The sequence below is a fragment of the Poecile atricapillus genome, chromosome 1 (assembly GCF_030490865.1).
Source record: "Poecile atricapillus isolate bPoeAtr1 chromosome 1, bPoeAtr1.hap1, whole genome shotgun sequence".
In the NCBI taxonomy this organism is placed as follows: domain Eukaryota; kingdom Metazoa; phylum Chordata; class Aves; order Passeriformes; family Paridae; genus Poecile; species Poecile atricapillus.
This window is the reverse complement of record NC_081249.1, coordinates 5,943,331-5,971,321: the sequence shown is the minus strand read 5'-3', so window position 1 is coordinate 5,971,321 and position 27,991 is coordinate 5,943,331. Positions and strand designations below refer to the sequence as shown.

General features: G+C 38.7%; 1 protein-coding gene across 1 annotated transcript in view; it reads right to left on the bottom strand.

Annotated features, from left to right (window-relative positions):
- TRAPPC10 (trafficking protein particle complex subunit 10) overlaps positions 1 to 24,394 on the bottom strand; it is a 37,905-nt gene extending 13,511 nt beyond the window's left edge. Inside the window, exons 1-13 of the mRNA XM_058854416.1 lie at positions 24,198 to 24,394; positions 14,795 to 14,876; positions 13,956 to 14,091; positions 12,675 to 12,871; positions 11,135 to 11,330; positions 9,919 to 10,030; positions 8,679 to 8,926; positions 6,766 to 6,912; positions 4,815 to 4,929; positions 4,238 to 4,314; positions 2,323 to 2,414; positions 1,025 to 1,165; positions 91 to 203 (exon numbers count right to left, since the gene is read on the bottom strand). Coding sequence (XP_058710399.1) covers positions 91 to 203; positions 1,025 to 1,165; positions 2,323 to 2,414; positions 4,238 to 4,314; positions 4,815 to 4,929; positions 6,766 to 6,912; positions 8,679 to 8,926; positions 9,919 to 10,030; positions 11,135 to 11,330; positions 12,675 to 12,871; positions 13,956 to 14,091; positions 14,795 to 14,876; positions 24,198 to 24,276 — 1,735 coding nt within the window. The 5' untranslated portion in view covers positions 24,277 to 24,394. The remainder of the gene's footprint in view (positions 1 to 90; positions 204 to 1,024; positions 1,166 to 2,322; positions 2,415 to 4,237; positions 4,315 to 4,814; positions 4,930 to 6,765; positions 6,913 to 8,678; positions 8,927 to 9,918; positions 10,031 to 11,134; positions 11,331 to 12,674; positions 12,872 to 13,955; positions 14,092 to 14,794; positions 14,877 to 24,197) is intronic.
- Between the last annotated feature and the right edge of the window lie 3,597 nt (positions 24,395 to 27,991).

Genomic DNA, 27,991 nt, shown 5'->3' with positions numbered 1-27,991 from the left:
AATAATAAACCCAATCAGAAAATGGCTCCCCACCTAGCTTTAGGGAACAACCAGATTTAGAGTACCTTAAGTATTAAGACCCAGACATACCTTGGTTCTCTGCATGCTGATTGGTAAAATCTAGTATTTCTTGGCAAAATCTTTTGCGTTCCTCTTCTGTTAAGTGATTATCACCAGCTAAAAGGCTGCTCGTTTGGAGATAACTAATGAAGTTAAGGAAACCGGAAGTAGAAGCCCACAACAATTAGAAATTTGAAAAAAAACCATTCACATACTGCTTTTCTGATCTTTAGAGACAAGACCTGCTGTTATCATCACTGCACTTTTCCGCTAGAAAAGAAACGATGGAAGATTTACCATCATCTGAGATTATTGCAGAATCTCAATACTTCTGTAGCAGACCAACTGAAACTATGATCCATTGTTAACCAGTGCAATCCTGCCTCATCTAAAAAGATACATGAGCACAAAAAATTCATTATTTGTGTATTTGTGTGCAAGACACAGTGTCTTGCATCACACTGGCCAACATTTAGCATTAAATAATGTTCAGTATTCTATTTTACTCCAATTTACTTGGCTGAGAATCTGCCAGCTGTTACAGCATCACTTACCATAACTAAGTTGTAAGACATTCTTTAAAATTTTAAGTGCTGGGAATATAAATGATCACTTGAATATTTAGCTAAGAATGCAATATTTCTGGCTCAGGTTCCTTATGAGCACTTGCACTGAAGCAGAAAAATTTAAGAATCTTTAAAAGTGATGTGGGAATTTGCAAAGGAGGCTGACATTTAGAATGTGTGTCTTGTTCTAAAAGCACATGAACCAACAAAAGATCAGCACAACATAACAACTCCCAAAATATACTCTATGGTATAAAATAACTCAGCTGTCTCAGCTTAGACTCAGCATGTCTGACAGTCTCTACTGTTAAATAAAAGTTAGAGATATGTCAGAAAAATAATCCCAAGCATCATTTCCTCCTGTCTCAATTGTTCAGGCTCTGCCTGTTAGAGGATACTTCTCAATCTGCCCAAGCTGCTTCTGACACTCAGCCAGCTGCTTCCTTGTGTGTGTGACCAGCAGTGCCCAGCCCTCAGCAAGGTAGGTTTTCAGTGCTCCTTGAAGATACACCTCTGCCTTCTGGGGACCTTTCTTCCTCCTTGGAAAATGAAAAAATGAGTAAAGAGCAATGTAAGAACCTTTGCAGCCATGAAACTCTTTACAACTTTTCTGAAAGTGCTGGTGGGGGAGGAACACTGCAAAGAAACACAGGACAAACTGCAGTGAACCATTTTAATTTTCTGGTAACAGATCAACATATTCCTTTATCAACATTATTCCTTTATTGCAATTCACTTAAGCAAGTAGAACTGCAATTAATGTCATTATTCCATGTCAATGAAAGGCTCCATATGCAGATCTGTCCCAAGTCAGAGCAAATGAGGTGAAGGAACCTCCCACAAATGAAACAACAGCCACCTAAAGCTTCTGACAGTTAGCTAAAAATTTGCTTACTCAAAAATTTTGAAGCAGAAGAATACTTCAGTGAAAATTTTATCACCACACAGCAGTTCCATGGCAGTCTTTAAACATAACATTACTCCCTCTGGTGAAAATTTAAGTTAATTTAGGATTATCTGTTGCAATGTGGAGATCAGACTGCTTAAGTGAGTATCGGTGGGAAGCATGCCCCAACATATTTTCCAAAATAAACCACTTATGACTCCCAAATTCTTCTAAATAAGAAAAAACAATATGACACAGAAAAATGCAGGTTTTCTCAGTGGATTTGAACGGCAGAAATAAAAAGAAAAAAATATATTTGGAAATCAGGAATAAAATCACTGTTTCACAGGAGGGAAACAACCACTTTGCAATGATAACCTCAAATACGAAATGGATTACCCTCCAAAAACATGTTTTCTGGCTTTTTTTAGACAGATGCAGTCTATATTTGTAGCTCACATAACAAATGCATTTACTATAGCCTGCTTCCTAAGGAGGCTTCTGACTTGTTTCAAAATTTACAGTTATTTTTCAGATCCTTTTCTCCCTAGAAGAAAGGATCAAGCTAAAGAACATAGGACAGTTAAAGGTAAGAGTACAAAATCATGAGGTGAGAATTAAGGTTTGATAAAAGAGATTGCTAGTTTTCTTTTTTCTTTTTTTTCCTGAAATACAGCCTGAACTAGGGTTTATTTAAGTTTTCAAAAACACTTTTTAAAATTCCTGTTTAATGACAGCATATCTTCCTCAGGGATAATATTCAAACTTTTCAAAGGCAATGCATTTAAGACATTTTAAAGAGTCATTTACATATAAAACTCTGCCAAGTCCTTTCCCACAAGCTTAGCTGAGCGAATTCTTCCAATATTTGTGTACATTTCAATGGTGGCATGGGACAGATCCTGTTTAAAAGAAAATAAAAGAAACCATTATAAGCTTTTTGTATTTTTGGCAGCTGTATAGTTATTTCACACAAACTCATAGCCAGTGATTAAGTTACTGTAATAAAATGCCCAGAATGAGTCACATTTGCCCTGAGCACAAGATACACAGCAGTTTGTAACAGGTCACCTTCACTCCTCCTGCAGCTGGTCATATCCCATATCTGTGAATGCTAAGTTATAATCAGAATAATTATTTTCCAAGAGTGCCTTAAAAGAATTTTGCTTGCATTCCCAAATTAAAGTTTATCCCTCATCTTCAAGCTTAATCTCCAGTGCAGCCACAGTGTCCAAGTGTCACCTTCTTCCCCTTGCTCACCTTCCTCCCCTTGCCCTAAGTTTAAATAACAGCAGCAAACCTAAATTAGCAGGTACAACACACACACTGTGTTCAACCACCCAATTTCTTTCCAAAGTCCATAATAATCTCTGGCCAGATGTGTAAATGTATAAAAAATATATCACATCATGACAGGGTAAAGGGGAATGGCTTCAAACTGAGAAGATTTTATTTTTTTTTAAATGCAAATAAATTATCTTAGGTGTGTCTGTTAGTTTAAACTAATTCTATGTTCTTGTCCACTGAATACAAGAATTATTATGAGTATACATAAAATGTATATATTTACATGACAGCTACACAGAAAACCATCTTTTAGAGTGTATCTGATACTGAATTTCCACTGCATAAAAGTGCAGTCATAAATACAAAGAGAAATGGCAATTCCTCTGGCAAACACTACAGATCCCACTTAGTTTCTTAAATTTAGGAAGTCACTGCTAAGCTTAGCAGAGATCTTCAGGTGCAAATTGGACCTGAATAGTAGGAGAAGGTGGCGACTCTGAAGATTTTAATTCTGATCCAGTTACACAGCTAGTCCTATAAATAAATGTAGAACAAAAGTGAAACCCAGTATCTTCAGACAAAATGTTTTGAGATTTTTCTCTTTTGATAAAACTCTGTAAAATTGAGTATCACATTTTTGTCATGTTTCAATTTTTCTTCAGGTTTTTTCCAGAAAATCTTATTGGCCATATGTAAATATGAGAAATTTTAAAGGAAAATTATTTAAGGAAAAAAAAAATTTAAAAAAACCCAACAAAAACTGTCAAACCAAGCCCTCAAAAAATCTTGCGACAATCAAGAGTTTTTTGTTTTATTTAACAATCTTCTATTTGAAAAACTAAATCAGCAAAACAAAAAAAAACTGAAATCATTACAATGGCTCCTCAGCAGGGGAGCTGTCAGGAAATATACATGCACAATATTAGAATCCTCACTGTGCATCAATCTATGCCAGATACAAACCTGCTATCCACAGATGTCGCACAGTTTATATATTAAAAAAAAAAATAACAGTATAACTTTAATCATGCAATACTCATTGCAAAATGCAAGCTCAAACCATTTAAAGGGAAGCTGAATTCACACATCCATATTCTTCTGGGAAAGAGTCAGTTAATTCTGAATTTGGGATAGCAGAATGTGACAGCCATGACATTGGCTTTTTTTAATATCTAAGTATACATACCCACAGATAATAACCTCCAGCTCATAACTGTAAATATTAAAGTCAACGCAAATGTTTGAAACTTGGGGCCCCTACAGGCTGTTAAACAAATCAGCCTTGCACTCAGTGTGCAAGAAATAACCTTTGAGACCAAAATATGGAAATACAGATTTATGTTCTCAATGTATCTTCTCAGGTTTGAAACATTTGGTCCTATGTAATCTACAGTGTAAACACACAAAACTACTATAAATAAGCAAAAGTCATACTTACTAAGTAGTGTTTTTCAAAAGCTTCTACAGATGATAAGGCCTCTTTGAGTTTCTTGTAAGGGCTCTGTGATGCATTGGCTTTGGAAAAAAGCAGGACAAGAGGTGTCACTTACAAACACATTCTGAGAACAGCATCCCCCCATGCCCCACCCCTGCTTTTTCTCCAGTAGAAAGCGGAGAGAAAACTAGAAACTAATATCACTTTGTAGTTCCAGGTGCAGGTTATCCATTTGCACACAATCAGGTATGCTCCATTTGTTTTTCCAGTAATTTTGTTTTAAATACTTGTCTGAAAGCATTAAGACCTTAATTCAAATCCAGTGTTGTTCAAGACCATTCATCTAAATGCTGGGAAGTGGAGTACCAATGGAAAAACTTATACTTGCAACAGTAAGGAGATGCATTAGTAATTAGAAAAACTAAACTGGCATTAAAAGAACTTCTAAGAGATAAAGTTCTATCAATGTGTATGTGTATATGTAGGGATACTTGAAAATTCTTCTTACTGATGTACTTCTGTGCTCTGCATTTCAGACAATGTCAGCTATTGGAAGGAATTGCACCATTCATGGAAGTACCTGTTTCAGGGCGCTCTGCTCCCAGCCCTGCTAACAGATCCACAGTCCTGTTAAGGTCTTCTGAATTAGGTCCCTTCTCTGACACAAGTCCACACAGGTAACCCAGAGATTTCAACTACAAGAGAAGCCAGATGCTTGCTTTTAATAGGCTATAAAATCAATATAAAACTCCTCTTGCTCTATTACATCATTCAATTTTCATTGCTTTCATATTATGCTGCTTACAGGATCCCAAAATTAACTGTTATTCTCACAATATAAAGTAATTTGTTAATGAACTAAATTGCATATAAGTTACTGACTCGAATATTGGAACATGCCTACACACACAGATCCTTACATGCACAACACCTAATCTGAGTAAATCCTTCTGGTTTTCATCACAAACACCAACAAAGCTTGAGATGTTCAGCAGTTATGACCAAAGATTATTTCTAATAGCTGTGTCTGTATTTTTGAAAACTGCATAATCAAGAAAAGCAGGCAAGTCTGCAGTACAGGGATTAGGTAGCTTGCAAATTCACCTGAAGTATTGTACTCAGGTGAAAACCTTCCTGAAAGAGATTAGCACAGCTAACAGCATTAATACAGTTAACTACCATAAAACCCCTTCTAGACAGCAGCTGGTGGCTCAAGATGCAGAATTTTGTCTTAAAGAAGCTCTTATCTATTGGCCATTTGGTTAATTTACTTAGAAAACTCAATCAACTACAGATGTAAATCTGCAAAGGAATAAAGGTCTCAGCTTGTCACATATGAAATGGGGAAGGATATTAACCTTCTTTTTTTTTAATTTATTTTAAACCCCACTTAATTTTGTCACTAGCTGCTAAATTTCTTCATTCAGTCAGTTCCACCTTACTGCCATTCATTATCCTGAAATTCTTCCCTTTACCCTTTGTGCTAGAAAAATGATGGAAGGGAAGAACATTACCATCTCACATTGTAACTTATCTTCCATAGAAACTTCTAAGGAGCATAGGAAGAATCTGATGCACCAATTGCCATTTTAAACAATTCTTTCCTTCCTTTATTCTGATCTCCACCTCCCTCTTTTTTATCTTAGCAATAACTCTTCAAGGTGAAATTTCATTTCCCTGCTTTTGTAATAAAACAAGGACCTCAAAGGCTCGATTACAGGATTAAGTCTACTGAAACATGAGCAAACTATGATTAAAATAAATAGCAAATATTCTACAGGCTATGCAAACAAAAAGGTGACTCTTCAAAAGATGTTGGTCTTCAAAAACATCCACAGACACCACAGGAGACTATTTCAGTAGTTTCTGGAGTTTACCCTCTTTCTAAAATGTTTTTCAACTGTGGAAAGCAGTACCAAACTCAAACATCACATCTTTCATAGGAAAAGAGTAAGAACTTGAAAGTTAGGGAAGCAGTTTAACCAAACTGAAAAGTTCACTTTAGAACATTTATGGTAAAGGCTGGTAACTGACAAATTGAAAATTATTTGTCTCTTTCACAGAACAGCAAGGGTAATGCCTTCAGTGAAGGCAGGGGCTCAGTACTGCTGTACCAACATGCTGGAGAAATAGTGACCTGTGTAAACAGACTGCTGTAACCTCCATTTTTAATGGTAAATGCATCCAAATCTGGGCATTTTTTCTGCTGTATCTGAAATTCACATGCTCTCCTGCTCAGCCAATGTGGACTGAGCTCATTCTAGAGTTTAATCAAACTAGTGATTAATTATCAAATTAGTAATGAGGAAAGGAGGGGACAGAAAAAGAGAACAAACCCTTGTAATTTCCAGACTTCAAATGACAAAGGAAAAAGTGAATATAAACATGGATGTCTCATCTAGACTAGATTCAAGAGAATGTACAGAATCCAGTATTATATTCTACAATAAAAAGGACAAAATCTGTTCCAGGGAAACAAATATTCTATTTCAACATTGTAATACCACCACCCCAACACATCATTCACTCACCTTCTCCGTGGCATAGCTCCACAGGCCAACTGTGTGGGAAATATTTGCATCTATTTGAGCCCTATCACAGCAGCCCTCTATTCTCTGTAAGACTTCCAAGCAACTCAAAAACACCCAGCAATCCAAAGCTCCAGGAGGAACTGAGACCTGGAGATGAACAGATAAAATTAACTGGGAAATAAACCATTTTCAGATGAGAAAATACTTCAGCAAATGTACTTGATACAGCACAGCAAAACCTCTTAGAAGAGTTTACTCCCAGAATACACAAAGCACAGCCCAACTCTGGCTGCCTCCTGAATAATTTATATATATTAGTTCACAAAACATATTAACTAGATTTGATACATTCATCAAGATGCAAGAGAAGGAAAGGAAGACTAATAGGTCTTGGAAAAATTCCAAAAATCTGAAAATTCAGCTTAAGGAAAACAGTGTTAGGAAAAAAATTCTGTAAATAGACTGCTACTTTCCTAAGGAGACATCAGTTCTAATTGAGACTGAAATGGAAGTATAACGAAGTGTTAAAAACCTGGAAGAAACAAATTAGTCTCTAAGATTCCTTCACAAAAATAAGCTTATTCATCAAAGGTTAAGACATCTGTCATGGACAATTAATTAAAAAATGGAGATGGAAACAAACAAAGAAATGCAAAAAGAGAAAGAGAAAGACTAGAGAGTCTGATACTAGAATCTTTTCAAGAATTAAGATAAAGATGAGCATAACTAAATACATGGAATATAGACACAATAATGGTGTTCCAAAATCCTGTTCATAACCCATGCAAAAGTGTTCCTTTTAGAAAGACCATAAAAGTCCTGAAACCTATAATAAACTAGATAACTAATGGGATAGAAAAGTCCAAAGTATGAGCACAATGAACTTGATGAAATAATAAAGATCTGAATTCTGAAAGAATTTTCAGGAATACAAGGATCCTAAGAACAGAGTAGTTTAGATTTCTGCTGTGTGTTCAGTGGTGTCAAGCCACGTTAACAGGTTTGCCTACATTAAGAAAAAGGATCACAACAGGGGGAAGTACAGGCTATGCACAATTAAGTGTCACTGTCTCACAATCAGGACACTGCGTTCAGTTTGGACCACCACAGCAAGACAGGAGCAGCAAAATGAGAGAGTGCAGAGGAAAACTCCAAATATTGGGGGCACAGGACAGACACACAGCAAAAGGGGAACTGTAGGAAGGGCCTTCAGAGATCTAGAAGGCTACATTTTGGAAATTAAAAACAAAACAAAACACACCACAAAATGCACACACAAATCATACTATCTGTGGGAATTACACATTAGCTTGAGAACACATGAAGGTGTCAGCAAAGCATCTGAAGCAGATTTGCAGTTTTTAAATGTAGATGAACAGATGGAACTTACTACCACGATGTCAGACAGACAAAAGTTAGCAGCTGCTGTTATAATGGCACAGATAAAACTAACAGAGAACCCATGGGATGAGGACATGGGTAAGCCACAAAGTGATATTCAGAAATAATCTCTTCTTTTTGTTACAGAGGATTAGACTGCATAACAACATAATAACCACTCTGCCTTATTTCCTTCAATACAACACTGCTATAGATTTAAATTAGGGGAACTACAGTTCAACAGATTGGTAATAAATCCATGAAAAAAGCAGGCAAATAACTACCAGTTTAGAGAATAACTTTCCAGGTGAATACTAAAACAGTTTAACTAAACAGATTTGGTTCCCAGATGTGATGTCTCCAAATTTCTTGCCAAAGACATCCTCATGATGACACAATTATGTGCAGCACAATTGTTATTACAGCATCATTTTGATAACTCCCAGCCAGTGCTTATTGAATGCTGGTCAGCAACAGCTAAATTTGAAACATCTCATTAGATTCACATAGTGGAATAGATGACACTGACTCACTTCCAGCAGCTTGAGTTCCTGCACACAGTTGTGAAGAAGCTCCAGTGCTCGCTGGGAAACCTCCCATGGCCTCTGCAGGAAGATTAACAAGGTGCACTGCCGAGAGAACAGGTAACTACGCAGGTCCAGCAGCGTCGCCTCTTGGTTCTGAATCAGCTCTCTCTTCTCCATGTCTATTGGTTTCCGCAGAATTAAGCCATTCCAACTTCTCACTGGCTGGCAAAAAAACGTCAGCCAGTTTGCACCATCTAAATAAACAAAGTTAATATCCAAGAATCAACCACTGCTTTCTAGGAAAACCTCTTCATCCTCCCTCCAGAGATCTGAGCTGCCTTAATCCTTCCCAAGTTTATCACATGGATAAATGACTTAACTTCAAAAAGCAAACCACAAAACCACCAGAAATTCCACAGAGAAGTAAGATTAACTGAATTTCACATTCAATTCCCATAGGCATTTAGTCTAAATTCTATGTTTGTTATCAGTATAGTGACAACCTGTCTGTAGTTTATTTATTAGCAATTAAGCCTACCTGAAGTTCAAAACAAACAAGCTTTATCTGCTTAAGTATTTCTTATTCAGCCATCAAGGATGTGCCCCCACTTCCAGGTATTGCACTGGGTTCAGTCAGCACAAATCTGTTTCACTGCAATTCCTCCTGCACTGTATTTTCACCAGATTCATAAAACATAGCTCATTAAAGCTGTTACATAACAGCATGTGCTTTAGCTCATAAAAACAGTCTAAAGCTATTTGATACTTCTTGCACAGTAATTTTTCTTGAAAAGGAAGTTAAATCTTCTGTAGTGCAGATTAAGCACCTATTTCTACTAAGTTTTGGAGTGATTACCAAACATCTTGTGTAATTTGAGGCAACACTGAATGCACTTTTCCAGAAAGCTCTTAACTGAAAAAACCTAGCAGTCAGCTGTAAAAACAGCAGCTGTATCTCAGCCAGATCAATACTTGTGTCATTTCACAGCTCAGGGTTCTGGTTGTAACAATCATCCCATTAGAGCAAAACACAGGTTTTCATTAAAAATTGCTTCTAAGCCTCAGAGACGAGAAACAAAATTTTGGTAAGACTGTAATTGATGGACACTTGTGTTTGCACACAGCATAAAACAAGAGCACAAGCTGCCTGCTGCAGCCTCCCTGTGACTGCCCAAAGCACAGGACTGCTCAGCACAGTGCAGGAATCCCTGCACTCAACATTTAGTTCACCTTTCCAGACACTTACCACCAGCCCCAAAGTTGACAACGTATTGAGAGAACAAGGCATCCAGCTCATCATACTGCACCAGGGCATCCTCAAACTGCTGCAGCATCTCAAAGACAAAGGCCAGCTCTTCCTTTTGGCACACAAGCAATACAGGGAACATTATTTGTTATTATTTTGTAATTATTGACATTATTCATGTCTGGTATTACAGCCTATTACAGTATTATCCCCATCCATCCACAGAGCTATTTTTTTTTCTAATTTTAATTTCACACATAAATAAAAACCTGCCATTGGAGCAGATTTCTTCCCAACCCAGGGAGGTTCACAAAAAGAAATTTCGTACAGCTCTGCCAGTAAATTCTAATGTGTGTCCAAATCCTGATTCACTACAAGATATTGGTCATAAATCTATCAAAAGTTTGAATTTAAATAAATAAATTAATAAATGCTGAAGACTCATCTCCCATAGTATTCATGATTTCCTCTCAGCTTACACCATGAAGGCATCAGTTGTAGCACATCATAAAAGGGTTTTTTGTACACAAAGCCAAACTGCTAAGTAGAAAAGGCCTCAAAATTAGATACACCCTATGCAAAAGACAGCACATGCAGTCAAAGGAGACATGAGGATGTGGTGGAGTAGAGATCAGCACTGTACAGGGACAAGAAAATTCCAAAGGAATTGAGATCTTTGATTTTATCAAACAAGAAGTTCTTGCTTTTCTCTAAAACAGCTAAAACAAATTTGTATTTATAACTACATAAAAAATAGAACTCATGGCACTCTCTATATGGATTACTTCAAAATAGACACTTTTCTAAACATCACCTCCATAAATACTGAGAACAATCTGAACAAAGAAAACAGAGCATTCATATTAAATACCAATTGTGAGTTAGAGTGTGTATGCACAGTAATGGGACATTTACCCCAAATCCAAGATCAACTACTAAAACACTTTTTAAATGCAATTTGTTTGCTCCAATTGAGCTTCATAAAACTTTGACAAGCCTGAAGAGATTCTGCTTTTTTAACACTGTATTACTGTATTACTGCATTAACTGTATTGAAAGGACTCAAACCTGCTTTTAAACCAGTCTCCATAATTCCCCCCTCAGCCCTCAAAGAATAATCAGAATATTAGAAGTACCAGAAATCAAACCACAACAAAAAAGCATCATTTTTAAAACTAGGACTCAAGTATTTTCTTCAATATCAAGAGACTCTTACCTGGACCATGAAGTATTCACAGAAGCTCCATCCTGGCTCAGTCCTTTTCTCTCTCAGAGTTCTCATGTCATCTTCAAACTTGCCTAAGTTTTTGGTAAAGGACATGAGAAGCAATGTCCTGAGTTTGGTCAGGAAGGCATTCCAAGATTCCTGAGAACGGGAAGAGTCTTTCAAAGGGTCGGAAAGTACCACACATCTGTAAAGAGATTGATAAAATTGAATTTGAGGAGGAAAACATATAATTCACATATAAATGCCCAGTTGAATAGTGTGCATTCCTGACAAATCCAGAGTGAACAATATTTAGTTTTTCTTGCACGTTAATCAGAGTAAAATAAAACAAGGTTGAGGGTTATGTTTGTTTGTTTGGAGGCAGCTATGTTGGGGTTTTGGGTTGTTTTTTTTTTTTGGCTGGGGCTTGGTAGCTTTTAAAAAACTTTTTCACGTGATATAGTTTATGAGAAGAGTTAAGTGTTTTACCCAGAATAAGTACTCAAAATCTTTTATTTTTTTTGGAAGCAAATAATGGATACATTATTCTAACTACTTAAATATAAATAATGCTGTAGAAAATCCTAGAAATTAGCCTAGAAAAGAAAAGTCTGCCTAGCAATACAAATCAGCAGAACAGCAAATATAGCTACTCCTGGTAAAGAATATAAAAATTACAAATCAGGATCTATTAGATCCTGATTAGATATCTATATCAATATATCTATCTATATAGATAGATATATTTATCTCACTTGAAATAATCATCCATAATATATTCTTGAAATATCTCAATCTGGTTTTACACATCCTATTTGCTAAAACTCCCCCTGCTTTTCTCAGAAAATAAACAGATCCCACTGATTCACAAATAAATCAACTTTTTCAGAGCATCTTCCTTACACAGGTTTCTATCACAATTTATTAATGTCCAGAAAATTAATGATATCTCCAAAGACAGGAAGGTCTCTCATCCACATAAAACACTATTTCTGGTTAGAAACCCCTGTTTTGTTTGCTTTAATGAAAGTGAAAACAGTTTCATACATTCATTACTATTTCCTTAGAATAAAAACATCTGAAGAAACTGGACTCATGTCAATTGTCTCAGAGTGGAAAGGTGATTAAGTGACCAGCAGAAAGTACAATGGCAAAAAATCAGCCCTATTGGCTTCATATTCCCTACTAACTTCACTCCCAATACCTGTAACTCTGGTAAGATTTTTGCAAGCTCCTAAGCAAACAAAAAACCCTGAAGGTCTAAAAGCTGATTATCATCACACTGTTCCCCTTAAACCTCTCTTAGCCAGGAGGAGATATTCAAAAACTATTTGAAACACATTTCAAAGCTGCCACAAAACCCAGGAAGAACTGAAAATAAAGTTTCTCCCTTTATTCTTTGTACCAGCCTCCTTCAAAGCACAGATCTTACCGAGCCACCAGTCTGAATGCTGGATATCAAGGGAAGTCTTTAAATGTCTTGCATATGGAGCTGAATTTATCACACTGGTCAAAAGATGAAAATGTTTGCAAGCCCAAGAATGCTCACCTGTCACTTTGCTTGTTACAGAAGTCATTCCTTATTTTATCTACGATAGAGGTTCGGGGAAGGATATTGGTTTTGTTCTTTTTCTTGGCATCACTCTCAACCACCACAATCAGCCAGTCCACTGAGCTGTGAGCTTTGAGAACGTTCTGCCACTTGGTGATGTCATCCTTGACTGTGGTTTTGTACACTTCCGTGTCCTGGGATGAGAAGTGTGAATCATCAAATCAAACATTCTGAATGATTTCAAAAGGCAAGTTTTGTTCCAAAAGAAGGCAAACAGAAAGACATATCAAATGGAATTAGTGACAGTAAGTTCACTTACTGAAAAAAATTAAATGAGGTAAAGCATAGTGAAACTCTAATATTTTAATTTAATTAATTTCCAGTATTTTGGTTAACAGCAAATATAGTATTTGGTACATTATCATTCTTTAGATGACTGAAATTAAGATTTTTAAACATCATTTAAGATCTTTATTTTACACCTTCTAGAGCTTTACAATAAAAACATGTTTGAAATTACAAAGCCAAACTCTTTTATTTTCACATAGTAACAGAAGTGTGATATTTGCACCTTCTGTACTGCTCAAATCTCAACCTGTTTAAAAGCTTTTTCATAAATATATTTTTTTAAAAAAAGCAGAAGCATTGTTTGAAATTATTTTGCTTCTGGGTTGATGTTACACAGATATATTCAGATAATTCTTAAGGCTGTTCTTTTTGGCTGGTCACAGATCAGATGTCGCCTGTGTCCTTCAAGTGGATAATTAATTCACAACAGAGGCAAACCAAAAGGCAGTGAACTGGAGATAAACAGGATTAAGACATTCCAAATCTTGCCCCGTTAAACTGCTGACATCCACCAGTACTTGACATACAGAGAAGATGGAACTAAAGGGAAAAGTGCATATCTTCAGATTTGAGTGCAACAACAGATCATAACTGAACTAGCCTGGCCACATTTCTGTGTTACGAAGAAAGTGCCTTGTGCCACTCCAGTATCACTGTAAGATCCTGAGCCTTTTTGTGACAAAGTACTGGAAACAGGTTATTCAAATGCCTGTCCTCTTAGTGTCAAGTAACATTACAAACAAAGATACTACTTTTGGAATGAAGTGCTCAAGGTAAGTTTTGTTTCCAGCAATATATCAGGTATGCATGCTTATGCAACACAGACTTAATTGTTTTGACTTTCTGTTTGTGCTGTCTGTTATTTTCATTTGCTTTCCATGCTTATGTGAACAATTTATTTTTAAAACTTGAGTTTTTCTGAGTACTTACACAACATTCTGTCCAATAAATATGAAGGAAGGGAAAAGTCAAAAGGGCTTTATTCCCCTCTTTGGGTAGTAGCTCCTCTTTAAACTGCACAAAGTTGGATTCCAGGTGAATCATCTTCGGAGCACGGCCATAAGACCTACAGAGTTTAAAAACTGAAATTAGTGGACAGAACAGAAAAATGAACATGTGTTGTGGGGAAGAGAAATAAAGTGAAATACTCTGGTACTGGAAGCCCACAAACTACACTCACTGCAGTTTGTATAAAGTCAAATAAAATTTGGTATTGCTTGAAATAAGATAAAAGCTCCTTTTTGAAGAACAGAAGCTAGAAGCTCTTCAGCTTTCTTCCATTAAAAGATCTTCTGTATCTCTAGGACAAGTAGAAAATACCAAATAAGAGAATTCCCCAAATATTTTTTTGCAATCACAAAACAGTGCCATACCAAGCTTTCTGAAGGGAAGTATATCTAATTCCATGTGAGGTCTACCTATATCCTCACTGAGAAGAAAGCATATCACTTTCTGAAAACAGCTGCCAAAGTACATCAAAGTACTTTGTACTTGTACAAAGTACCAAGACAAATCTGCAAAACCACAAAATCAAGAGGAGGAACGCAGCATTACTATAATTTTTCTTTAGGCAAAGTTGAAGGGTTGAAAAGATCATCCTGAAGTGCACAACATCCACTTTGATTATCTAGTTTCTCCAATTTCTTCAAATCAGTTCCTCTGTTCAACTCAATTTATGGTAAAAACTCCTCAGAACACAACAAATACATATTTACTCAAGTCAAAAAATGGACATTGAAACAGTATCACAGAATATAACGTAAGTTTACCTCCTCCATTCCATGGGTTCTCTAGGAAGCTGCTGAGAAAGTGTAGGATACAAGGAAGTAAATAAATTCTGATCTCCAGCACCTAAAAATGAAAGGCATTCATATATTAGCATGTGCAAATTATAGAATATATGTTAATATGCCATTCTACTAATGGTCTGCTGTTATTAAGAACATTTAATTTTGTCTACTATGTGGAAACTGGAGTCCAGCATGGAACTAGATTTTTTTAAATCACTCTCAAGACTTAATACAAGACTTTTAAGCAGGCACATAATACATACACTGTTACAAACTTCCTATTGTGATTTTCCACAGAGCAACATAATCCATATACCGAAAAGAGTATTATAAAGCTGGTCCAACTCCAAAAACAAAACAAGCAGCTCCTTAGCTGGAGTCATTGGTTAAAAAAGTGAAATAAAATAAAATTTAAAAATACTCCAGAATTTAGACTTCCCAAACCAGAAGACTGGGTAGAGAGTGGTTCCTATCCTTCTGTAGCTGGTCCTACCCTGAGAAAATTTGGTTTAGCACGCTTTGTGCTTTACTGGACATCATTCCTCTCTCCTCTTTATCTGGGGCTGTTGTTAATACAAAAACACAAGAATACAACACTGCTCTTGAAGTCTTCAGAAATATGAGGTCTTTTAACACAATGCAGGTCCCAAACACCTACATTAAATACAACACCACTGCAAGAGCTCCTTATACACAAGTTGGGACAAAATGGAGTGTCTAGCACATGAAAAAAATACATTACCAGCAACCCTTCAACAACAATTCTTAAATTCTCTTAGGTACAAGGAGTCTATGACAAGGACAAGACATTAACTAAGATTTTAACAGCCTTATAGGCAATTCTGCTATTTCCTGGTGGTTTTCCTTTTCACAATCATTCTGCACACCAGAAAGGGAAGCTCTTCTCACCTTCCTGTGGAACTGGAAGCTGCAGCTGAAGAAGTATCTGACATTCTTTCTTCTCCCTCCCACCCCCCAATCTCACATCAAGACACAAAGCCAGGCATTGCCTCCAGCTTCCTTTATCCTTCTTTAGTTCATCTTAGAAATCTTTTTCTAGTCCACTCTCTTTTCCCCAATTTTCTCATGTATATTATTATTTGCACATACAGTATTTTGATGACCAGCACTAGCACAATACTGTCACCACACAATAAAGTATACTAAAAAATTAAAGTTTACAAGTCTGATTTAGTGCAAGAACAAGCAAAAACAGCTCTTCTGATGCCTGACCACATTAGCTATTCTTCAACAATGCAATTTCATAAAACAGCTAAAAGCCAAAACAAAAACAATTAATACTTTAGCCCTATTTCTCCATAAAAGTACTTTATGCTTGATCCTTCACCTTCATCCCATCTGAATTAAGTGTACCATACCAAATGCTATTTAAGACCACAAACAAATGCCCCGAATGAATACTGAAACAAGTGTTAGTCATATTGTTAATGCTGTTTTATACCAAGTTACACCTCTGTGAGCCAAACCAAGAACAGTCTATTGATTTGCAACTCATTACTGCCCACAGAGGGTGAAACATGGCTTAGTAACTTAGCATCAGCACAATGACCACATCAAAATGAGAGTCTGTGAGCTCAAAATCTGCTGGAAAGAACAAGCCACATATTTTATCTCTGTATCATAGCAATGTATTTTTTCTGCACCTAAAAATTCACTGTATGCCACAAAAATATTCCAGGATTCAACATTTTAAGTAAAAAGGACTGCTACTGAATACAGAGGAACTAAAGGATAATGTGTAAGCACCCTGCTATTCCAGACAGACACATCACATTATCAGCTTAAAACGGGTATATTCATTTTAAAACCAGTCAGCTTTTCCTCCTGCATTGGTTTTGAGGGCATATCAAATACACATAAGAATGTGTTTTTATGATCAAGGCAACACAGCCCCCTAGGATTAGAAGAAAAGTGATAACAGACCTTCAATGTGAAATATATTGGCTGTCTTTGAACGCAGACTAAAGCTGCTACCATGTATTTCCAACATCCAAAGGGCTGCAACATTTCATGTTCTGCTCAACTGGACCCTGTATCTACTGTAATCAGCATGTTTGAGCTGATCAAGCCAAGAACACTAAAAGTGAAGTTATCAGCAGGCAACACCAGCACAGCACTGACAGAGGACCAACCCTGAGACCAGTAAGTACATCAAGGAATTGTAAGGGTTGTCAGCCTGGAAATATGCACAATAAATTGTGAACTGGGTGCTGCTGGGCTGCAGGGAGGGAGAGGAGCACCTCACAGCAAGCAGGCAAGCACAACCTGTACAAATAAGAGAACATAAAGTCCCAAAAGATCACTATTTCTGGAGTAGTGTTGAGCAAGTTTCCTACCACACAACAGACCTCAAGCATGGCAGAAGTCTCATTTTCTATATATATGATGCCTCAGTAGTTGGTGTACCTATGAGCTACTTTCCAAAATATTAAAAAAAAAAAAAAAAAAGGAAAAAAATAAGATGGAGAATAAAAAAGAAATAAAGGTGAAAAAACGAACAACACCACTACAGGAATTTTTGCTTGTATCTGACTGAATTCTATGAATTTAAAATGAAACATTCCAAAACCCCAAGTAACCCTGGAATTCAAACTTAGGAGTAAACCCAAAACGTCTGCACAAAAGTCTGAGAATTGCTTCAAAGATTTTGTTGTAGGATTTTTTGTAATTTTTTGCGAGTTGGTGAGGAGATTGTTTTGTTTGAGGTGTTTTAGAAAACCAAAATAAACACAAAAAAAAAAAGGAAAAAAAAAAAAAGAAAGATGACGACTCAACCGTATCACAGCAAATTCAATTCAGTGGATTGGTCTCAACATTAACACCCAACCCAAACCATTCTGTGGCTGTCAGTAATGAGGCCAGAGAGTAAATGATTATCAGCCACAACTTGAAAAGGACAAGGAAGGATGTGGATATAGGAAGGAAAAGTAATTCTGGAATGCTATCATAATTAAAATCAAGAAGCCATCTAGAGAAGGGTTTTCATCTTTCAGAACCAAAAGCAAATAAGACCTAAACATCCCATAGAGATGATAACTAGGGAGTAACATTAGAGTCTGGTAAACTCTAGGAGCACCTACCTCAGCCTGTAAACCATGTATGTCTGAATTAATCTGCTCCCCATCCAGATGTCAACAGACAGCCCACAAATACAGAAAGAACTCAGTAGCTCTTTCAGTGATACAGCACCAAGTACAGGGTGCTTCTGCACATGAAGTACTAACACACAACAACTGAAAGCAGTAATGTTCAAGTGATAGACGTTAAAAAGAAATACCCCGGGAGAAAGAGAAGAACAAAGCACTTGTTTCCTTTCTTTCCACATGACAAAGTTCAAAGGGTAGGGCCTTTGGTACTTATCTAAACACTTCACATGCTGTGGGTGGAGAATGGAAGGAGAGCAGCCCTGAGGAGAAGGAATTGGGGGTGTTGGTGGAAGAGAAGCTCAACATGGCCAGGCCATGTGCCCTCACAGCTCCTAAACCCAAAGGCATCCTGGGCTGCATGCAAGGCATCGTGGGCAGCAGGAGAGGGGGGATTCTGCCCCTCTGCCCTGCCCAGGTGAGACCCCACCTGCAGAGCAGCCTCCAGCCCTGGGGTCCTCAACATGAGAACAACATCAACCAGCTGGAATGGGACCAGAAGAGGGACACAAAGATGCTCAGAGTGCTGGGGCACCTCTGCTATGGAGAGGAGCTGAGAGCTGGGGTTGTTCAGCCTGGAGAAGGGACCTTAGAGCCCCTTCCAGTGCCTGCAGTTGCTCCAAGAGAGCTGGAGATGGACTTTGTACAAGGGCCTGGAGTGACAGAACAAGGGACAATGGCTTTAAGATGAAAGAGGAGAGATTTAAACATCAGGAAGAAATTCTTCCCTGTGAGTGTGGTGAGGCCCTGGCACAGGGTGCCCAGGGAAGCTGTGGCTGCCCCATCCCTGGAAATGTTGAAGGTCAGGTTGGATGTGGAAGGTGTCCCTGCCTGTGTCAGGGGTTTGGAACTGGACGATCTCTAAAGTCTTTTCCAATGCAAAGAGTTCTGTGATTCTTTCCTCCTTGTCCTTCTTACTGACATTCTGGTAGATCAAATCAGTGCAGCCTTCCTGCTTTCCCTCTTTCCCTATCTAGGACACTTGTTCTACTCTAAATTTGTACAGGAACAATAAAAACCAGAATGACCATCTAACCAGGACTTCCAAGGGAAACATGCACTCTTTGTAGCAGCCATCTAATACCAAAGAACCATAAAATACTGACATTTTTTAGGTTCATGCCTGTCTCAAACCACCAAAATCCCCAATAATCTATTTTTTTTCCTAACAGTTTCCAAACTTATTAGATGCTTACAGGCTTTGTCACTGTAGCATCTAAATATACCACAGTGATTTTTTTTCCTCTAGAGGAAATTATCCTAACCCACTAACTACACAGGCAGTTTAAAACAAAAACTCCTCAGGTCAGATGACTAAAGAAGACAAATATTTTCCTTTGATACCAATGACAAGCCCAGTCAACTGAGATAAAAGGCTTTGAATACCTTTAAAAGAAGGCAGGGCCAAGACTACAATTCAGGGTAGTTTTGTTTGGGTTTTATCCTGAAGTATCACTTACAGCTAACCTTTCTGACACCACTTATTTTTCTACTAGTAAAAAGTTCTACTGTGAATATTTTTTCTTAAATCACCAGCCTGTAAGAAGTGGATCTACCTGAAGTTTTGGTGAGGTTTTTATATTTACGTCTTTTAAAAGTAGTCCTCTCACCCAACTCAAATTCATGTTCAAAAGAGGTCTAAAAACCAAAACACAACACAGCTAAATTGCTATGTAAAAACCGTAACTGATTCACTAGAAGAAAATCCTTTTAGCAAAACTTTAATGTTGCACTTTTAAATCTGTAAAACAGGTTAATACTAACAAGTATATGCCACTACTTCTCTTGACATGTGTAATCAAATATTTAAACACAGAATAATGTATCAAGTACACAACAGTGATGACTTACAATGCAGGGAGCAGTTCTGGTTGAGAACAGGGAAAATGCATTTATAGGATATAGTTGTTAAATGGTCTCACTAGCAGCAAATCATTCTAATCACTTGGGCTACATCCCGCTTCTTGCCAGCACATTTTTTATTACATCTATCTACTAGTAACAGAAGAACTTTTGAATCAAACTCCTCTAGTCCCAGAACAATATTCTTAAGCCCCTCTAGTCCCAGAACAATATTCTTAACTGCAAGTATTTGTTTTCACCAGAAAAAGATGCAAAATTCCTCCCCACCCCTTACTTTTATTAACCTTTCTGTTCCTGCTGTAGATAATTGGAAACATTTTCTATTCTTGGGCCTACAAAGCTTTTGCTGATGGTTTTTCTGTTGCTGCATCACAGAACATTCTGAACATGGACCAGATAAAAATGATGCATGCAATTCTCTCCAAAGATTATATAAAGTCCATTGTGATAAAACAGATTATTGACAGTGAGAACAAACATGCGAACACACAATATAAACAGATACTACGAGCCGATAATGGAATATTCCACAACTGCATGAAGATAATTACAAAAGAACAGCTTGTTAGGAAAGCTCTGAAAAAACTGTTAATTACTTCATTTAGCAGAATTGCCTTTTGTCTTCAGCCTCCTCTTCATATGGCTAGAGCTAATAATTTAAGTGTAAATCAGCTACATAAGGATAACTTCTTTGGCTGATATATACACCCAACAACAATACATTTAAGCTCCAAAGACTTTCTCAATGCTTCATATAGGATTCCTGAGAAGGAAACATTGTTTGGATTTCCTAGGAAATCAATCTGCACTGGTTTAGAGATTTTGTAAAGTCAACATTGTACAGAAACTACTCGAGTTCAAGATGTTTAACGCAAACACTCAATTTGCCTCTGCAAAAAATCCCAAAAAATTAATGATGCTAAAAATAACCCTTCTACAGCAGTGAGAAAGCTGTAAGATGACTCAAAACACTTTGTAAGCTTACCAGGTCTGGCAGCAATGCAGATAAATTGCTACAGACTTGAACTGAGAGTTCACAAAGTAACGTGCCAGAGAGAGCAGAACCACAGCTGGACAGTGAAACTCCCCAGTGACTTCCCAATCTAGTAAAACTGACAGTGTAAAAAATATGGCTCAAATTAATTAGGAATTGAGTCATCATGGCACTCAGTCCTACATGACAAGAGTGATTTAACACTCAGGGGTGCTGCCATACTAAAAAAAGGGGAAACACAAAAAGGAACGGCAACTTTCTGTGAATATACTACTTTTGCCACACTTGGAAAATATGGTTGTCTGTATGCCTAGAGAAAGGGTCTCCAGAAAGTTTGTCATGCCTTGCTGAATTCTCGGAACTAAAAATTCTCTGTTAAAATTACAGGTGTTTCCAGTGATGCAAGCACAATAAAATCAAGGCTAATTCTCCTATGCACAGCTTCTGAGGGCAAAATAATCAAGTTAAAGCACAAACATGAGAAAAGTACTGACAAAAACTGCAAATGCAACTGGCATCAGATGTCTAAGACATGTGGAACCTGCCATTTTTGTCCACAGGCCAAAGCCTGTACATAGAGTGCTGAATTCAGGGTTGTGCCAACACAGCAAATAACTACAGTTACAATACAGACTAACTCATAGATTTAAAAGCATAACTCTCTTTACCAAAGCATTCCTTCCAGAGCACTGACAAATTTATTTCAAGTGGGTAAAAACATTTGTTTACAAAACAACTCAGGTATGCACAATGTTGAAAAGAAGTTTCACTATGAACAAAACTCTCTCTTCAGTTCTCTTTTATTAAGAACAAACCCTAAGAGTTAACAGGAGTTATTTCATGATGCAAAAGTTTACCTGACAGAGATTAATCTAAATCTTGTAGCAAAAGGAAATACTAATGTTCTGAAAAGCACCCTCACTTAACCTTCACTCTTGCTTGATGTAATCAGAATTCAGCCATCCCTTCAGAGATCTGCTTTTCCCCTACGTGCACCTCCTGGGTGGGACACTTACCCCAGACAGTTCCAACTGCCTGAAACTGGAACCACAGACAAAAGATAAACTGTGTTTGTTGAGCAGCTTCTAATACCATGGCTTTTAATGTCTTTTGCAACAAACCAAGTCCATCCTTTCCCTGGAAGGCCAAGCCTCACCTCTTCATAAATCTCTGGAATATAATGCTTAGAGGAGCTTTCCTTCAAGAAAGTCATTATTGGTGCATGCCCTTATTTGAAATATTACAGTCTCTAAGTACTTCACATCTCTGAACAGAGAAGAAAGGAAACTAAAGCAATTACAGTAAAATGTATTCCCCATTGAAATCAAACATTTTGATTTAAAGTGTAGCAAGTCACCCTTACTACATTCACCAAAGAGGTAATCTCTGAGCACTTTTGCTGAATTAACTTTAACTTCTGAATTAGGCTGTCTCAGACCAAGCCACTCTAGTCCATACCAGTAAAGATAGTACTGCTGTGCTTGTCCAGAGCACTAGAAATTATTCCCTCAGTCCAGGAGTGAGGCACACAAATGACACGTAATGCTCACCTCTTATCTCATCTTTAAGTCTGCTGCTACCATACTGGATGGGGATAAAAACAAAACATTTTACAATCATAATGTATGCTCACTCACTATGCAAAATTAATACTGTTTTCAATATCAGACAACTGGGCTTGATTGAAATCTGGTTAAATTTTGTCTTTGGAATTTTGAGAATTTCCTTGTACAGAGACCAGAGTTCTTTTCAGCATCTACTAATAAAAAGTCCAAGGATCTACCCTGAGGTAAAACTTTGTGTACTTCAACAGACTAAAATGTTACTTATTCAAATCACACAGGAACTGAGAAGACTGACCCACACCACCAAGTCCCCCTGCTGCACACATGAAGACTTTCCAATTCTGAATACACATAAAGCCAGAAAATCTAAAAAACCAGCCCCCACAGCCTGAACAGTAGCATTAACACCATAAACTACATCCTCCAGATATTTCTGATATGCATATTTTTCTGAAATGTGCATTTTTCACACATTTCTTTAAATCTAAAGTAAAATGGATTTCAAAATTCTTTAAATAAGTGAGTAGAGAAGATTCAGTACAGATCCTGTTCACTTCAGCTTATGAACTGCATTCAAAAAAAGGAAAAAAAGTTTGAGACAGAAAAAAGGACATTTATAAAGCAGTTGAGAAAACATACACGCAGAGCTCAACAATTATACAGCTACAAGGTTACAGTTGGATACTTTCTCTAAGCAACGTCTAAGACCTTAATCACCAAGAAATGCTTACTCCATAATAAGACGACACAGAACTGTGAAACAAGTTTCTATTTCACAGGCACATAAAGCATTCCCAGTGTTCTGGTGATAAAGTGCAAATATGTATTTTGTAACATCATCAGTAGAGATACTTCTGGTAGAGATACTACTGGCCTGACTCAGACCAGTCCCTGGCTGCCTTTTGTTAAAAAGAAAAAGCAGAACTCTGTATGCTGATCTCATTCACTTTACCTTTTTATTGACAGCATTATAGATTAGCTGAAATAAAAAAGACTATTCCAGTTGGAAGGAACCTACCAGGATCATCTGGTCCAGCTACATGACCACTTCAAGGCTGACCAAAAGTTACAGCATGTTAAGGGCACTGTCCAAGTATCTCTTAAGACACGGCCAGACTTGGGACAGACAGACACCTCTCTAAGGAGCCTCTTCATTCTCCCGTTAAAGAAATGCTTCCTAATGCCCAGCCTAGTCCACGTGCTTGTTTTAAGCGAACTTTGAGTGCATCCCTCTATACCTGTAAGAGCAGGGGGGGGCTCACGTTTTACATCAGGACCACCTGCCTGTCTGTGAAACCTGAAAGGACTAATTCATCGCTGGAAGCACGAGATCCAGTTCTGGTTAACTAAACTGTCTCAGGGATGGAACCAAAGCACAGCAGTTAAAGATTAAATGATAATGTCAGTGGGAATGCATCAGTGGGATCGCCGCAGAGGATGCCTCCTCGCAACTTCTCTTAGCACCAGCAAAGCCACACAAAGCTCGCTGGCAGGAAGTTTGGGATTCACGATTTATTCTCGTATTTTACCCTCTTCCCCTAAACACCTCTGAGCACGACATTCGGCTTGTTATTTACTACAGAAACACCCCCAAGTTTGCCCACTGCCATTAGAAAGGTGGGGGGGAGCAGTGAAGAGGCAAACCCCGTCATCAGATCCCCTTTGCAGGCGCCCTGTCCCCACCCGGAGCTGCGGGAGCCCCCCAAAAGCAGCCACCCCCTCCCGCCTCGCCCCGGGCCCGCAGGGGCACCGGCCGGACCCCCAGCCCGAAGAGCCGCGGCGACGGGGACACTCACAGGTCACGATGGGCTTGTTCTCCATGGTGTAAATCACGGGGGGCTTCTCCCTGCCCTCCTCCTCCTCGGCGGGGTCCATGAGCGGGCGGGGTCGTCAGCCCCGGCTCCCCCGCCCGGCCGGCGCCATGGGAACACGGCCGGGGGCTGGGACGGGACAGGCCGGGCCGGGCCGGGCCGGGGGTGGTGCTGCCGCTGCCGCCCCCCCCCCCACCTCCCCCCACCCCCTTCCCCGCGTCCCCGCAGCGCCGCTCCGGAGGGGAAGGCGGGCGGGAGAGGCTCATCCGCTTCCTGGATCACCGGGCAGGCATTACCGCTTCCGGGGAGCGCCGCCGCCGGGGCACCCGGAAAAGGGGGAATGCGGCGGGCAAGGAAGGGAAGCGCGGCCCGGCACCGGAGGGAGGTCCCGGCATGCGGGGACCCGGGGCGGGGCTGCCCCTGAGGGAGGGCCCGAGGCGCCCGAGGGTCAGAGCACCCCGGGCCGCCCCGGTCGGTGACGGCCGGCGTGAACGGGGTGAATCACGGAATGGTCGGGGTTGGAGTGACCGGAGGAGATCACTCGGTCCATCCCCCTGCCCACACAAGGTCACCCAGAGCAGGTGACACGAGGATGCGTCCAGGTAGCTCTGAAATGTCTCCAGAGAGGGAGACTCCACACCCTCCCTGTGCAGCTGTTCCAGAGCTCTGCCACCCTCAAAGGAAAGAAGTTCCTCCTTATGTAGGGGTGAAACTTCTCGTGTTTTAGTTTATGCCCTTTGCTCCTTGTCCTGTCGCTGGACACCACCGAAGAGGCTGGCACCATCCTCTTGACACCCTCCTGGGAGATGTTTATAAGTATGGGTGAGATCTTTCTCAGCCTTCTCTAGACTAAACAGGCCCTGCTCCCCCAGGCTCTCCTCATAGAAGAGATGCTCTTTATTAAAATTAATCTTATTTAAATTCATTGCGGGAGTTCTGTGAGGCTTTGGTGGACTTCATGGGCAGCTGCCCGATGTGTCATTCCCACGGCTGTTCCTGGCTAGTTCAGTGGGAGTCAGAGCATTAGGGATCTATTTTCCACTGACTACAAATATATAAGTAAATATAACCCTTGAAGTTTAATGATTTATAATGTAGGGTTTTAAATGCATGGAGATAATAACACCCCATTACACTTCTGTTGAGTCTAATTAGTGGTATTAGATCCATAAAATTGACCCTTGTTTTACTTTGCACTGAGATGCTATTCCTTTCTTTTAAATAAATCTCCTGTTCACCTTGGTCATCTGTAGTTTATTCAGAATCAATGCCAAACTTAGAGGGTTTGCATTTACTGTCTCAAATAAAAGTGAGTAAAATCTAGAAGGGCATATTGAAAGTAGCCTACCAGAAGGGGTAAAAAATGGAAAACACTGCATACATGTGTAAAGCCAAATGTAACCTCAGGTAGGACTATAAGTAATCTGTGAATTAATCATAACTCTTTATTGCAGAGTGGCATTGTGCTCAGGTGGTTTGGGTGTTCAGGTATTTACAGAAGTCAATTTGTTTAGAATTTTCTTTCAGTAAAACCTTAGCCCTGTTTTCTGGACTCTAAAATGTTGATTCAAAAATACTTACAGCATCCTTATAACATATTTCATTCCTTAATACTGCTGAATACTCCCAGTTTTATCTCTACCATTTTACTGTGGGGATTATTGGTTGTTCCCTATTTGAATAATTTCACCAACACATGCACAGAAATTTGCTTTCACTTTGGTTGTAACAAAGCTTGTTTCCTTGGCACAGTCAGACTTTAAGAATTTTATATAGCAAAATAAATTGTTTTACCTGATTTTCAGGTTTAGGTGAGCAGCTGGACATGAACATTTTTTTAGTGCTGTGAGAGTCAAGATATATCATGGTACAATTTTATTTTAAAAATGTCAGCACTTAAACCTGTTTTACAGTGTAAGTGGTAAGTGTATGGCAAAAATTATTTACTGAAACAGAAAAGAAAAAACCCTCTTTATGCACTTAAAAAAATTAGAAATTCCTCCCAGTAAGCTCCAAAGTAACTAATTTTGTGCATCTGTCAAATGGTCCTGAACAGCACAGGTAGGGAAACAGGTACACCAAAGTCAAATCTATTTATCCTCTTTTCTCAGAGATTAGAGCTAAGGCAAATAAATTCGTTTGGATTAACATTTTAATCACTATAGAATTTGATAAACAATTTGATTTCCTTTAGCTTTTATGTTGCAGTGTACCTGTTTCTATTAAAAACAAACATAAAAACACTTCCGAAAACAACCAACAAAAAGATAACCCCTGTCCTAGCCCCACTTGCTATTTTTGATAGCAAGTGAAGCAAATACTTCTCCATTTGTGGCTTTTTCCTAAACTATCTTCTCCCTCCCAAAAAACAAGACAGACTGTTTATTATAGACAAGAAGACTAAAGAAAACAACTTTTCACTGTCTCAGGTGTTTAATTGCCAAAAATATTTGAAAGTCATTTTGATAGGGAAGTGAGATTGACTGGTCTCTGATGGGAAAAGTAGATCTTTTATAGCAAACTGCACAGAGAAAAAAAATCAAGCATTTGGAAACCGAGACTTTGACAGTGTTGTGCTTTTACCTTGCATTTTGAAATTAATAGATGAAATGTTCCTTCTGGGGAAAATATGGTAAAGGAAAAAAGGGGCCACTTGAAGGGCAACTGGAATTTTGCTTTTCCTCTTTTACACGAACTAAAATACTCTCTGTCTCTACTAGAAATCATTACATGTCTTAAATGAATATTAATTTTGTATCCACAAAACATAATCATTACAGACACCAGGGCACTGTGGTGCTACAGTTCACTCCAATTTTTCAACCTCACATCTATGGCAAGATGAAATTTAATTCTTGCCTATCAGTCTGTCTCTTTAGCCAAACAAATACTCTTCACCATTTCAGATTGCTGGGTGTCAGGTGCCTAAAACACTTCTGTTGCCACATTAGCAGGGCAGAATTATGCCTGCACTTTGATTGAGGAGTCAGTAAGAGAGAAGGAGCTGAATTTGAGGTAGTTCATGGCCAGGCAGAGCCTGTACAAGTGCTTATATGTATCAGCATTATCATTTCTATTCCAGCCACAGGCTTAGTGCCCAAGTAGGTCACCTCTGGGATGGATCTTGACTTTGAGGCACAGTATAAAGGAGCAGATTAATCTAGGAGGCGTCTGTATGACTGGATGGAAAGACTGCATGTATATTACTAAACCAGGAAGAGTTTCCTGGTTTCCAAGTCTGTGCATCTCATTTTCCTGTGCATTTCAGGTCAGTGTGGACAGAAGGGCACAGCAGCCTTTCTTTTCATCCCTATTTCACAGCCTGGCTTCTGCACAGAGCAGAGGTGTGCTGATGGAGCAGGGCCATAGCACACACCATCAACACTCGGGTGGGTGTTCACAGGAACGGGGCTCAAACAGGAAAAACAACCTCAGAAAAATAGACTCTCTCCCAAAACAAGGCACATAAACTCATTATATTTCCACCCAGACTCTGCACATCACACTCACTTGGTTTAACTACACTTCATTACCTGTTTCGTTAGCAGTAGCTGGTGTCTCTTCCAACTTTCACTTTGTGCACGCTGCCTGTGCAGCCTCACCACTTCTCCCTCAGTTCATAGCTTCTCTCTGCAATAGGATTTGTAAGTTACCATACAGAATTCAAAATTTTCTCCTGTCAAAATTTTGCACCGTTGTTCTTCTGTGATGTTTCTTCTTACTGATGAGTTAGAGATTTATACACCCAACTGCCAGCAGGCAGTCCCATCAGTACTACC